Source organism: Bemisia tabaci, chromosome 8 (assembly GCF_918797505.1).
Source record: "Bemisia tabaci chromosome 8, PGI_BMITA_v3".
NCBI classification, from domain to species: domain Eukaryota; kingdom Metazoa; phylum Arthropoda; class Insecta; order Hemiptera; family Aleyrodidae; genus Bemisia; species Bemisia tabaci.
Window position 1 is genome coordinate 12,496,330 of NC_092800.1, and position 15,438 is coordinate 12,511,767.

The following is a 15,438-nucleotide window of genomic DNA, read 5'->3' on the forward strand; positions in this document are numbered from 1 at the left end:
GCAAAAACTGCACTTATGTCCCTTGTCCTCCAAGCCCCTCATTTCAAAAAATAAATTTTCACTGTTAAAACTTTTAGAGTATAATTCGGTGTACACATACTTTACTCCAAAGTCAATTTACGGTGATCCAAAAGTCTAGTACCCACCATCCTTATGACTCCTGAAGTGGCCTTTTCAGGGTGGTTCTCGTAAAATTTTAAGGGTTCCAAAAATTCGTTTCATTCAGCCCACGAGAACTCACAATTCAAGTCCCTGTCTCAATTCGTACGATATTAACGCGATGTTGCCTGGTGATAGTGCTGCGGGACTTTTGGATCATCATGTATATATGTAGCGTCCAAACAACGCAAATGATATGAATTCACACCATCAGAGCGTTCTAAATTCCGCTAAAAGAGTAGATTCCGCACCGTAAAACTGCGGAAGTCACTCTACAAAAGAGTATACATATTATATTCCGCATTCGCATCATTAAGATTTTTTGGCCTCTTAACAGTCTCTGGAGTGCGAAATACACACCTACTTTTACCCCGATGTTTTCAACAGCGCCTCGTCAAAATGTCACCCATAGCATTTAAACTTGCTAAAAAATTCATAATGAAATGGTAAGTCAGAATTGATCGTCCATAAAGTTCGTAGAAAAATCAGGAAATTCAAACTTCTTGCTCACGAAACAACAAAATCAACGTTGGTCAAATCACCTATTGGAAGGAAATCGGCAAATGATTGATGTTGGAGTTTTCACGAATTTCCTTCCCATTCCAAAATATCGTACTTATAAAATAGCCACGAGAAAGTCACGAATTGAGTAAATTATATCATCGAAATGAACACTGAAATTATTCAAGAGGCAGATTGTATTAGGTTAAAGTAAACATTGGTTTTTCGGCCAGTGCGGGAAGTTCAAATGAACGAAAACAAGGATGCTGATTTTTCACTCATGAGTTGAATTCGTGCATTTATAATGCTTCTGTCGTATCTCACGTGAAATTCTGAAAAAGGGATACATATCATGGTTCTTAATTTTGTCTCTGTCTAGTAAAATCAGAGCACTCCGATGAGAGCTTGATGTAGATTTTCTGAGGAAGGTGATCAAGAAAAACCCTCCCGGATAGAGTGCGGTATAGAGTACAAGAGTATTGAGTATAGAGTTTATAGTGTATAGAATAGAGTATAGAGTGCAAAAATGATAAGGTTTAAGAAAATGGACTTATCTACTTGTGTCCGGGCAGAAAGTTTCATTTTGCTAATCCATTATCTTTCGTTGAATTTTGTCTTATCATTCTAGTCAAATTCTTGTAAATCTATCAGGCTACTATGACTTCATGAATTTTATACTCAACTAAAGACGAAATAACCGCAAAAAACAAGTAAAGGCACTGGATGCGAAAATGTCACTTCTCGATCTCGATTGCGGTGTTTCAGAATCTCTGTTGCGAATTAATCCCATTGAGAAGAACTCAATGGATGATTTTTCCAGAGTTCTTTCCATAGAAAATTGCAGAATCATAAGGAATATTCAGTAAAATTTTCATTGAGATGGATGCATTCACTTGCCTTACAATGAATGAAATATTAGTTGAGACTCTAAAATACTGCAACCGAGAAGTGCCCTTTTCGCATCCAGTCCCTCTATTTCATGTTTGATGACATAGCAGTATCAGGGGTGATATCTGGCACCCTCTTCTTGCTTCCATTTGCACGTATCGAAGTAATAACATGCGCGATCAACACGTTTTTGGCGCCAAATTCTTCCGTGATTACCTATCTAAACGACCGATTCTTTAGTTCCTCAATGATCGAACAATCAATACAAGCGTCCGGCCGGCGCACAGAGAATCGAGTCAATGGGAGAGGTTGAACATGATTTAAAAACTTTGAAAGCATATATCCTCATCAATATGGATTTTTGGTGTTTTAAAAGAGATTCCGTTCGTTTTCTCATCAAATTTTCTACTGGAAACACCCCTTAAAATTTAAAATTTGACGAAAGAAACATCAAAGTTTGCAGTTTTAGTCCAAAAAAGGTATGTCCAAACTATTCTATTGACTCGCTCCACTTTGCGGCGTGGCGTGTGCGTTTCTGCTCTGCTGTCACTGTTTCCGGTGACATTATTGTCTTTGGTGCAAGAAGCAACACATACAGTTTATTATGCATATTTTTTCTGTGAATAGGCAATATCTCAATTTTTCTCTTTTGAAACAGAGATGAAATATGCGGCCACAATGCAATGTAAGCGAAAGGAGCCATTGAACCAAACACGAGGAAAGTTTTGAAAAGCGCGCATCTAAGTGTGTGTTATTTTTTTGAAATGTTCGTTTGATGAGAGACATTTGCTGGTTAATGAAATCGATAAATGGTTCAAAGCTTACAGTGCAGTTTATTATTAACATCAGCAATGGTTTGTATGAAAAGGACGCACCAGGCACCATACCGTACTTAAATGTAAATAAGTAAAAAAAATAAATTTAAAAAGAACGAATGGCTAATTGCCCTAGTTTTTTCTGTGCTGTGGGAAACGGGAAAAGATTTGCCACAGTCGAGAAACTGCAACCAATGAACACATGTTCGAGTATTCATACAACTTATATGACTTGACAGCAAAAATAACACGTCTCAAAATGCAGACGTCTGCCGTCCTTAATTTTATTTTTTTATATTTTTTATTTTGTGGCCCTAAATTATGTACTTGGCACAAAGCCTTGACAGTGTCGCGTCAGTCTCTTGGGATATCTCGGCCCGGTGTTGCCTTGGACGGAAATTCGGTGAAGGAGAAATCAAAATAATTCGTCGAAATTTCGCGAAACTGCGCGCGAACTAAGTCTGAGTCATATTTTAATGACATTTTGTAAGGGGGGAACGTAGACGGTTGGTTTCTTCTCTAATCTCATTGTGTATGTGTGATTAAGTTTACGGAAGTTGGTTTCAAAATAATTGGGAAACCACACACAAAACTGAGGATGGATTTTTGGCAGCCACCGAAATTTCACTTGAAAATTTTTCAAGAGTGCACACATGAGTATACGCTGATTAGGTACGCATATCCTGGTGCTAGTTTGTTGCTCTGCCAAACAGTAATTATTGAGGGACTAGGTAAAGTGACAATTTCGGTCCTTGCTGAACAAAAATAAAAAAAGGAAGGGATCCAACCGACTGTAGAACTAATCAACCCATGAAGTTTAAGTACAGTGCCGTACTCATGGATATGAACGTTAGACCACCGTTGGCGGATCCAGCAAATTGGCAACATTTTATATTCTCCATTTAAACCTATGGAAATGCATCGATTCTTGGATGGGCCAGGTGCTCCGACAAGAATCGATTATTTAGCATAGGTTTAAATGGAGGAAATTCGGTGTTGCCAAATTGCTGGATCTGCCCCTGGATACCACGTATCTTAGGGCTCTCTTTGTGCACCTTTACGGCGAGAGTACAGACAGCTCGCTTCATGGAGGGCATATGGTCCAAATGGGACTAACACAGAAAATTTTACTGCCATCTTCGGATGCCAATTTAAACCAAGATGGCTAAGAATGTTCATAAATGAGCATTCTTCCGCAAAGATTAGTAAAAGTATGCAAAAACTAAATCAAATACGTGATTTACAATCGACGGGTCAGAACAATGGAGATGTTGCAAGTGTGAAGAATTTGCGATTTGACAATTGATTATTATGTTAAAGTTCGCGAGAAGCACGATGGTGCCACTGGTTTTCTCTGAAATCGACTTTCAAGCTCAAAAAAAGCTTTCAAGTTGAGGCCAAAATGGAGGGGATATCCTACGCTATCCTGAGAGTCCACCTCTACATCAAGACAAACTCTCCATGCAAAGATAGGGAGCAAATACATTGACATAGGGCTGCCACTTTATTTGGGGACTCTAAAACTGAAAGCACGGCATCCCTGCTAATGTATTTCCTCTCTATCTTTGCATGGAGAGTTCGTCTTGATGTAGAAGTGGACTCTCAGGATAGCGCGGGATATCCCCTCCATTTTGGCCTCAATTTGAGAGCTTTTTTTGAGCTTGGTAGTTGATTTCAGGGAAAACCAGTGGCACGATCGTGTCTCTCGCGAACTTTAACGTAATAATCAATTGTCAAATCGCGGTCGAAAGGAGTAATTTATTTCGAACTGGGGAGCGTCCCTTGAAGCGCTTAGCGCCTACGGCGTTATGCGCTACGCGATACCCTTATCGACGGTGAAAGTCGGCAATCACATAACTCGTTTGCGGTGTCTGAAAATCTCCGCCTCTACGTCATTTTTTTAAAGGAGAACAAATTGATATTATTTCTTGAAGTTTTTGCAGAATTTTCTTCGCATTGAGAAGAAAAATCATGACAGTTTTAAAGAATTGCCGTTGAGTAGTTTTCCATTTAAAAAATAAAGTATGACAGGAAGTCTGCGACGTCGCAAACCGAGTTATGTGATTGCCGACTTGCACCGTCGTTATGCTTTTATATCATAGAATATAGAGTATAATATGGATTAAATTTTGCAATAAGGAACCACTATCTCTGGCTCTCCCATAAAACCACATACCTGCATAGGGAAACAACTGGCATGTATGTTGTTTCTAAAATGGGTCGGAAATAGTGGTTCCTTATTGCAAAATGTAATCCATATGATATTAATGAGGGAAGAAATCACTAAAAAATCCGATGAGAGTCTTCGATGTGGCCGTATCATTCCTACGAAATTAACATTGATTCTCTGTAAAGAGTTGCGGAGGAACTCGTATCAATTCAGCGAACGACTTTCGAATCGTATTCAAAAATACTGTAGATTTTCCATTTTGTACTGCTTTCCTTAAAAAATAACAAGACATCACTATACTGAAATACGTAATTTTTGAGTTGAGTCATTAATTTTTAACCTACTTAAAAATCTGACATCATCCAAATCGTATTTTCTATACTGAAATACAGCACATCGAAAATACGATTGAGCTGGCTTAACATTTTGGATATCAAAAATATGTTTGGTGAGATTATTATGATGATATCGCTACTTTAACCGTTAATTTCCTACGTTAACGATGTGAAATTGGTTTTAAGTGTTATTAAATCAACATAATAAGCTTATTTACGTGCATTTTTCCCATCCAACATGCCAAGTTAGCGCATCATTTTCTTCGATTTGAAAAGATCAGTATTCGCCCATTACTGAAATATTGACTTCAAAACTAAACTATCATTTTCAAAATATCTATCTTGCTCCCAATTGTTCAATTAATGCTGCAAACAGCCTATTTTCATGCCTCTTGAATGTGATGGCTTCATCATCAATTTAAAAATTGATTTGTTTTTCTTTGGAATAATGAAAATGGAGTAAGAATAAGACAACGAATTTATCTTCAATCAGGCTGACTGCAATTCACATAGCCTAATTTGCTCTGAGACTATTAATGTTGTGACTGTGAACTAAAGAATATAATTTATGGAAGTCCACTGTAATTTTTTAGATTACAGGAAATTGGCAAGACAAAATTTAAAACGGAATTTTCCTCCATTTTCTGTTAAAACAAAACAATACGAGAAAATTATGTAACGTCTAGTTTACTTAGGCTACTCCTGCTTTATCCCTGCAATTATGGAGCCGTTAAATGACAGGCAAAAAACAAAAAGCCCCTTCAACTGTGTCAATTCATATGGCAGAGGTCCGAAACGTATATCTATTTGCATCGTAACGTTTTGAAGGCGCTTTTGCGGAATTCATCAGCCATGAAATGGAGAGAACAATTTGTTGGAGTTCAAACTAGGTTCAGGGGTCAAAACTAGTTTCTACTCAATTTAATAAGTAAAAATCCGATGAAAAAGAAGTTTTCACGTTTTTGGAGATGACGAACTTAGTTAAACCTGAGTTATGACTTGGATTTTTGAAAATTTCTTCGGTGTTTTTCTAAACGAATTCTTAGCCTTTGCGAAGTAAACTAAAACTACGTTTGACTTATTTATTTGCGTTTTTAAATTTTTGGATTTAGATTTGAACTCAACGTATGATCAAAGCTCAAATTTTTTATATTTGAGGTTTTTTTTTAAAAAATTATTATTCGAATCGAATATATGTTTCAACATATTACGTGTAAAATTCAAATAAGATAAACTAATTTTCCTAAAACTTTATTATTTAACAATTAAAAGTACACTTTTGTATGATACACATATCAATTTTTGTAAAAAAATACGCTAAAAATGTTGAATTTGCGAGAATACTGGACTCCGAGTACCAGTAATTGATATGAAAAAGTCACGTAATTGAAGCATCGCCGCTGTCTCTGTTCTTGTCGCAAAGTACACTCTCGCGGCTGAAGTTGGTGAGCATCGTATTCAATTGGATTCTTAACTCCAGTCATGAATGTGACAAATAATCGTTGTGAGCAAAATAAAAAGGGTAACCGAAACTTCCACGGAAGGACCTGAAACACACAAAAATAAAATAAGAGTAATTCTAACGCAAGGTGAGGAAAAAATTAAAACTCAGTAAAGGAATTTTTCAGAATACCACACATGTATACGCAGGATGACAATAAAAAACGGTCATGGCAAAGGTAGCTGAAACCCAAGTAGTTAAAGTTGCGATAAATAGACGAAATGGTATTTTTCCAAACAGGATTTTGCATTCATTTCTCTAAATTTTTCCAATTTTTTTGTGATTTAGATTGATCCTTCAAACTCATGTACCAGTGGTACGAGCTTTGCTATACATCGATTGATATGCAATTTAAACCTATGCTGTCGTGCTAAGGAAAAACGCCGTATGAACATTCGAGAGTTGCCAAATTTCTTTCGATAAACTGTTTATTTTTTAGGATAATTATGAGTATTTTTTCTTGAAATTTTCAGACACTTTAGATCAAATTACAAACAAAATTATCTGAGAAATCGGCAGAAGAATATTCAAAAAATTTCCTGAAAATTAGTGATTTGCCAGAGGAAATTTGGCAACGCTTGAAGGCTCATACGGCGTTTTTCCTTAGCACGGCAGTATGGCAAAGGATCGATAGACAGGGCGTTCACAACGAACACCTTAATAATCGATTCTTTACCATAGCTTTAAATGGCGAAATATCGGAAATCGATTATTCACGCCTCGCCACTGTCATGTACAGGAGTTGTCATGCTTCTTTGTCAAAAAAGTCAAAATCTGCCGAGATTTTTGACACAATCGATGCGATAAATCGCACGCCAGTTCGACCACGCCAGGAACTGTGACGAGTCGCACCTTAAGAAAAAGTTAAGAGATTCTTTACCATAGCTTCAAATAGGGAATTATCGAAAATCGATCATTCACAACTCGCCACTGTCATGCACAGGAGCTGTCATGCTTTTTTTTTGTCAAAAAAGTCAAAATCTGCCGAGATTTTTGACACAATCGATGCGATAAATCGCACGCCAGTTCGAAACCGTGACGAGTCGCACCTTAAGAAAAAGTTATGAGTTTAATGTCTAGGTAGTGTGTCAACATTGAGACAACACCACTAATCTGATAGCATTTATATTGACGCAGCACTGACATTATATGGGATATTTTTCGTCGAGAAAAATAGCATCATCGGTCGCTCCTTTTTTTCAGGGAAGGGAATTACTTTCCTCTCTTACGCAGTCTCTTCTTCTCGAAGTGAGTCTGCCGGAAAGAGCCGCGTCTGTATTTCAAGTGGAACCGGGGAGGCAGAATGAAAAGAAGATTAGATCTGATAAAGATTTTCTTTTCAAGTCTTGATATGTACAGTTTTCGGATGACGGAGATTGTGCCGCCGCGCCTTGGGAATCAACTCCCCTGAAATTTGATGTGGTGGCGCTAGAGAAGTTGTAGGTTGTGTATTTGCGCATAAATTGATAGGTTCCCGTCAAAATGGAAATATGAAGGGGGAAGAATCGTTTCTGATGGCTATATATATCTCCCGAGCCGTGACTAGTTGTCCTTTTAACTCCTTCTTCCAGTTTCTTGAGTGGGTGGCTTAGTTTTTGCCGACCTTAGTGTAGGAAAATGAATAGCATCGAACAAAAGCAGCTTTAACTTTAGAAAAATGGTGAAAGAACATGTTCTCAGTTGAAATAATTGTCTAGAGTTTTAAAACTTTTTTTTAGAATTAGAGGAGTTTTTATTTTACTCCGACAAATTTTTTGAAAGAAAGAATATTTTTTAATTCTAAGCACGTTGTTTTAAATAAAGCAAAAATGTAGCTGATTGAAATCATTAAAAATAAGTTGTTTTAAATTAAGCAAAAATTACGTGTGTCACCATGTATGACAGAGTTGATTTTCTTTGAACTGAGAAAACCCTCATTTGAATTTTAAATAAAAAACTCTATCACACTCCAAAAAAAATTTCTTGAGTAAAAAATAATTTTCTTTGCCTTACAATAAAAAAGAAGTGGGTACACTTTTTTACTTTAAATCAAGGACGATTTTACATTTTTAAAATTAAACGTGTTTATAGGCATTTGTTTTATTTCTATCCGCAGAGTGACTCAGAAGTTCCGTGCCAGACTTCATTTAAAGTTATTTTAGGCCGAGGTATGGTCGCACATCTCGCAATGCGAAATTTTTCAATGAGAGATTTTTCTCAGACGGAATCACTTTCACTAACAGAAAAGTGATGCAATTACTTCAAACCTTCAGACATGATTTGTGATGACTGCTTGTTCTTTAAAAAATGACACAACTAACTATCGTGGAATTTTCTTTTCCCTCATTTTTTTAAATGCCACTTGATTAACTTGTTTAAAATGCCGTTAGATGGACAGTTGCGGTTTTTTGGATTGGGATACATTATGGATTTACCCTCTTTTTAGTTAACACAATGTGTCACAGTTCTCAACTTTCCTTCTCAGATCACGACGTGAGCAGAAATAACTGCCGACATCAACGCATCGGGCTGAAAGCAAGAAGACACTAAAAGTCCTTTTTGCATTTAGCATTGCATCACGCTTAAAAACCCCTGTATTCAGAAAGTAATAAATTGTGACGTCAATATCATATACTCAATTGAAATCGGTCCATTAAGTGAAACACATTGAAGTTGCTTTATTGGTTGGAACCTCTCCTTAAAAAGTTTACTATGGAGATATACGGTCTGTCCAAACCACCATACATCCTTTCTCATGATCGAGCATTGCATCAGTGTTGTTTGCCGTTTGAACATTTTAATACTAAAAGGAACTATGTTACACGCGATTCCTATGCACATAGTTCCTTTTGGCACAGGACGTTCATTTGAAGGCGCTTAATATGTGTTTTTGACGGTCAAAACAAGAAGTTAAAACCAAATTGAACTATTTTATTGCAGTTCGTCCCTCATCACGATTACTTATTGGAAATTAATTCTGTCCCTGGTCTCGAATGTCGGGCACGAGCTCATTCGAAAATGAGCAGCATCTCCTCGCCGCATTATCAACCGTGTTGCCAAATTTAAGAAGTATTAGTTTTCAAACTCTACGAACTACTCGACAAGGGAAACATGGAAGTTTTACATCACAAGACATGAAGATAGGTCGGACATGAAATTATTTCCCTGCTAAAAATGGTGAGTACAAATGAGTGGAAAATCAAAGTCATATGAATAGAATTTCAATTCATATGAATAGAATTCCAAATCTAATGAATAGAATTTCAACTTATAAGAATAAAATTTAACTCATATGAGCAGAATTCCTCTATTCAGTTTTCGCCAACACATTCGACTAGAGATTTCAACTCGCATGAGTTTGGCGTTGAATCTACCGTGTCCGATATCTCAGAAACTATAGTCGCCGCATCAAAAAAATTATAAGAACAAAATGTTTTTCTTTTTCAAATTTACATATCACGTCGGTGCTTCCTGGTCAGCAACAGCACTTCTAAAAAATGAAAAAAAAAAATTGAATTCATAGGAGTTGAACTTTTCTACTCTAATGAGTAGAATATTCTATAGTGATATGAGTAAAAGTTCTACTCATATAAGTAGGAAGTTTAACTCATGTGAGTTGGCGAATTCTGAATACCCTACTCGTCATTTTTTGCAGGGTTACTAAAATTGCAAATTTTTATGTTTAAATCGTCACATTTGAAATTTTACGGGGTGCTTTTAGAGGAAAATTTCACAATAAAACCAGTGGAACCACATTGAAATCTCAAAGTTTATCTCAGTTATCTCAGTCTCAATCTCAAGTTAGCATAAAGCGGAGTGATGCGACGTGCTGCCAGCATGAAACGCGCACTGGCGCCTACAAACCTAAGTAGGTACTTCACGCATTGCGCAATGCTTGAGGTATCCCTTAGGTTTGTAGGCGCCAATGCGCGTTCCGTGCTGGCTGGCTGGCAGCGCCGCAGCGTGCCACGTGCTGCGGCGCTTCACTATTTCACAATAGAGGTGTTGCACAGTATTATACGAAATTGAAGGCACTCCAACATGAGTTAATCCTGCGCGGAGTTATGAGCTTTCAAAGTTTCCAAATTTGGTCCGACCTTTCCGATTGACTTGATCTACTGTGCGACGTCACACTCATTTATCTCTTTTGTTGGTATTTTGCACCTATAGGAAAGCTTCAAAATCATAAAAGCTGAGTTAGTATCCAGATACTTACAGCCTGAGCCTGTAGCCGCCACCTGCGACATTTTGTTATCTCTGTTCTTCGTTTTCGTGCCATAGGTAGGAATTTCATTTGTGTTCGTTGGAGAATGTTTTGAACCTGAAAAAACACACATTATGAGAGAAAGTTCAAAACATGAATATGAAAAGACATTTTCCTCCCACCACGAAATCAAGTTTTCCACAAATTAAGATAAACCAAAAACGGAAGATAAATATTCCTGTCTTAATTATTAATCCCAGAATTAAGATAAACCTTTACAAATAGCCCAAATTAAATATATAAAATAAAATAAACACAAGTATGACTAAAGAGAAACTTACTTGAACAGGATAATATCTTATTATCATTTCTCTACTTCTATATCCCTTTCCTGATGCGCACAAACCCATAGATAAAATAAGACATACTTCTATAAAGTATCAAATTATTTATCAAATTATTATGACATTTGGGGAGACATTTTCTCGTCATCACAAGCGCCATGCGACGTTTAAAAATTTCGGCCGCCATTTCATTGTTTTACAGAGCAATTTTTCAACGAAGCTGTCCGAAAATTTCACTGAATTTTCTTTGTGCTGTCGATAAAATTCGACGTTTTTAAGCGGATTTAACCGACACTTTCTCTGAAAAAAATAAAATGGCAGCGGAAATTTTGAAACGTCGCATGGCGCTTGCGATACTTTAGCTGGAAAGTGACGATTTGAAGAGGAAAAAGAATGCAGATGATGACATACTTTACCTTATGGGTGCCTTCGGCTACGTGTTTTGATCAAAGAATGTAAATAATGAATTTCAACTTTTAAACCAAAAATTTCATTGAGCAATGATTAATATTATCAATGAATAATCTTTTCTTAAAACATTTTTTTCTCCAACGCCATGATAAAGTCCAAAAAATTGAATTGAAATGAATGACGGAAAAATATACATGATGGAGATGGTACTTTCCCGCAAAAATTTTCATTGAAAATGTTGAAAGAAAAATATTGTTTTCTGATTTTTAGTTTTGGAAACACAAAATAACTCACCTTTACTGGAGCTCGTTCCAGAGCCCGATTGATTATCATTATTGCTATTTTTGCCTCCAAGTTCTCGCAATGGATCTGTGAACATAATTTTGATAAGAATGTTGAGCACAAGGTTCTTAAACTGGTCCTATTTGTCGAACACAGCACAACGAATAAAATTTTACATCAATGGAAGAAATAAGATATTGTCATGAGAATTTGGCCGATTGAGATAGAAGCTTGAAATCTTATTATTTCTGACTGCCCTGGCAGTGATTACATGCAAGGTGATTGAATAAAATAACTCAGCGAAGCTGTCCTTCTCTATCCGTCTCTTGTGCATATTGCTTGGTTTTTTTTTGTGAGTGGGAGGATATGCAAGGGTTTTGTGTGAGGGTGTGTGTGTGTCTGTCACCTCGTCATTTTTAGTGAAAAAAGCAGAGATCTGAGCTTTATAGAGAGCTTTTTGCGAAAATATTCCTCGCTCATGGGGCCAAATAACCGAAACCTTAGGTAATGTGGATAATCAGCTTTCAGCGTTCACCATTGAAATTTCAAAGCTCAGTTGAGGGGCCTGGCTGATAATGCGTAAAATTTCAGTTTTGACTGTAAATTGCAAAAAAAAACGTATTTAAAAGTTCCAGAAGTACAAAGAGCCTTTGCGGTAGAAAGAATAAGTTCAAACTCACTTTTAGATGCTTACAAATGGATTTAAAAGGAGTGTACAATCGAAAAAAAATGACGTATAAGGAGGGGCTTGGAGAACAAGGCTCATAACTGCAGTTTTTGCTAATTCAAGAAATACGAGTTTGAAGTTTAAAAATTACATGGTTTGTTATGTCGGAAAGAAAGTTCAAATTGACTTTTTGATGCTTAAAAATTGGAATAATGGGAGCGAATTTTTCACAGAATATGTATTATGACTAGTTTTACTTGAAATCACTAATACTCTCAATATTTTCAAAAACTGCACTTATGCCCCTTGTCCTCCAAGCCCCTCAAAGGAGGTATGTGAACATAAAAAACTGTTTTAGGAGTTGCTGATTCGAAGAACATAAATTTCATGTGACGTTTCAATGGCCTGAGTCTGGAACCAGCATCTTCATTGTGATGGGATGTGTACCACATTACCTAGTGAATTTTGCCTTGAAGTATGTTAAAGCATATAAAGGCGAGCCTTTTCTTTGATTAATTATGTTTATTAATATCACGCAAAATGCGTTACTCTAATGAAATATTTTCTTCGCAATGTGCTACACTCAGAGTGGTAAGTCCGGGGGGGGGGGGGGGGGATTAAAGATGCAGAAAGGTTTAATGAAAAAATATTTTCCAGTGATAAAAGCTACTATTTGTGCCTGGTAAAGACTGCCAACGATGTTTTTCGGCATTTATCTACTTTTCATACACCGCGTTCAAGTCTCCAAAAATATGCACGTGTCCGAAAAAACGTTAGTGCTAAATGATTATACCGATACCTGTTTACCCACGAGAATTTACAATGTGAATATTTACGTGCTCCTAGATCTACAAATAATTTAACCAGAATCTTTGTAGCTTCTAAAAAGCTAAAGCATACGCCTATAAGTTAGGCTTGCGTGTATGGACCTTTCGACTTAGCATCGACTTAGCAAGAATCGATTGTTTTACAGTATAATTAACGAGACTGCGATTAGGAACTAAAATTTCTGGCTCATCCGTGAAACGACTTATGTGCATAAAAATAGTAATGGTACGTACGCTGTTTCTAAACTGAGCCTGAAATTGTAGTTCCAAATAGCAAAATGGAGTCAAATGGTACGGATCTAATCAGGGCCAGCCTGACCACGTCTGAACTAAGTTGCGCAATTAGGAACTACAAATTCTGGCTCAGTCTCGGAAAAAAGTATGTGCCATTATATAGTTGGACTAAATTTTGTAATTTGGAACTATAAATTCTAGCCCGGCTTAAAAACAACGTAGGTGCCATTAGTTTCCCTACGCGCGTAAGCGTTAATCCAGAAGAGCCAGAATGTATAGTTCCAAATTGCAAAGAGCAGTCCAGTTTTCCTATGCGCGACAGGGAGTCTGCGACGCCACAGACCGAGGTATTTTTCTTGCAGTTTTATCGCCAATTTATTTTTAGTCTCACTAATCTTCTTCTCCTCCATAATCCTCCTCCTTTTCCTTCTTCTCCTTTCTTCTATTTTCTTTTGAAATAGAAAACTATCTCATCTGCGGTTACGAACAGACAACAGCGCTGAAACGGCCGAATTTACAAGAGGCAAACGGATTCGGAAGAGAAACAGAGGAATTAATTACGCTATGCAGCTATGGATATCCAGGAGCGGTTAGGGGTGGGGTGGGAGGGGGGGGGGCACGTATTGGCATCGCAGAAAGGGGCATATTACATGCATTATACATGGCCTCCCTCGTCCATGTTAATATACACTATCAGCTGCTACACAAATACACGCGCGCTTCGTTTATCAAACACTGTGCAGAGTCGCTTCCCCCATTCTTTGTGAATACGAAATTCAATTGTGCCAAATAAGGGAGGAATTTTTGAGGGCTTTCTCTTCTTCATTACAGCCGTAACCTCGCATTCGACGCAAAGTTATCTTTCATGCTGAATGCTTTTCCCGGTTATGTTTTACCACTTCATGCTACCATAAAAGTAACACTATTAATACGGCTAGAAAAGTAGGTAGGGCCCGAGTTTATAATGATCATTATAAGCGACGATTATTTTTTTCCCGTGGCCTTGGTAATTTTTTCGTAAAGTCGTGAAGAATGTTTTTCCTAGTTTGAATGTTTTACCACTTTAAGCTACCATGAAAGTAACACTATTATTAATGAGGCTAGAAAAGTAGGTCCATTATGATCATTATAAGCGACGATTATTTTTCCCCCGTGGCCTAATTAATTTGATATAAAAAAATCAATCGCTTTTAAGTAGTCTTGATTTCACGTTACTTCCCATATCGAAAGAAAAAGAAAAGCCGTTTTCATCTGAATATTTAACTTTTTTTTTAAAAAAAAAAACAGAAAAAAGCGTACTTATGCGAAAAACACAAACTAAAATATAGATAAAAATGCAATTTTTCGTGGAATTCTGAGTGACTATATGCTTGCACGCCACGTCATTTCTCAAATAAAAGAACGCAATTCCATTCCAATGTTGCAAAATTTCAATTTGCATGTAATTTTTGACCACAAATCTGTTGCGAGAATCTTTGGGCAAAATTTTCTCTTGGTTTCTTTCTGATTACATGCAAAAATCAGCAATATTTTTAACAGAAATTGAAGCCTCGGGTGCAAACAGGGCACCTCTCCGTTTAAAGTTTCAAAATCGGCATCGACAATTTATTTTTTAAGAAGGATCATGGATCATTAAACATATTTGTGTGAAGGATATTGTTGTATTATACATGTTCAGTTAAATTTCCATTGTACTCATGAACTGTTCTTTTTTCTGTCAAGAGTAAAAATAAGACAGAGGATTCTGATACACTCAAATCGAGAAGTACCCTTTCCATATCCGAGTTCTCAATTATATGTCATATCTACGACTACTTTTCCGAAGAAAAAATAAAGTATGACGAGGAGTTTGCAACGCACGCAACGGAGAAACGTGTTTTGCACTTTGGACATCAGTATGCTTTATAAAGGTTTCATTGATGAAAAAATGTAACAATCTTGGAATTGAGATATGTTCCCGCGTCTGGGAATGAACGATCCGTCTTTTGCTCTCAATGTAGATAGCCTTCTTTTGTTTAAATGCTCCCAGTTGGTCAGGTACACTGTTAAAAATCTTGGAGTGAAAATCTGTGCCGGAGTTTATATATACCTGAGCGATATGGATGCGAAGCGGAATATATT

The 15,438-nt window shown here is 36.9% G+C and overlaps 1 protein-coding gene across 2 annotated transcripts in view; it reads right to left on the reverse strand.

Annotated features, from left to right (window-relative positions):
* Window positions 1-6,103: 6,103 nt before the first annotated feature.
* Window positions 6,104-15,438, reverse strand: part of DIP-zeta (Dpr-interacting protein zeta) — an 82,520-nt gene continuing 73,185 nt past the window's right edge. For both annotated transcript variants that reach the window (XM_072303055.1, XM_072303054.1), the window contains 3 exons: window positions 11,602-11,676; window positions 10,565-10,669; window positions 6,104-6,415 (listed from right to left, as the gene is read on the reverse strand). In XM_072303055.1, the coding sequence (XP_072159156.1) occupies window positions 6,339-6,415; window positions 10,565-10,669; window positions 11,602-11,676 (257 nt within the window). In that variant the 3' untranslated portion in view covers window positions 6,104-6,338. The remainder of the gene's footprint in view (window positions 6,416-10,564; window positions 10,670-11,601; window positions 11,677-15,438) is intronic.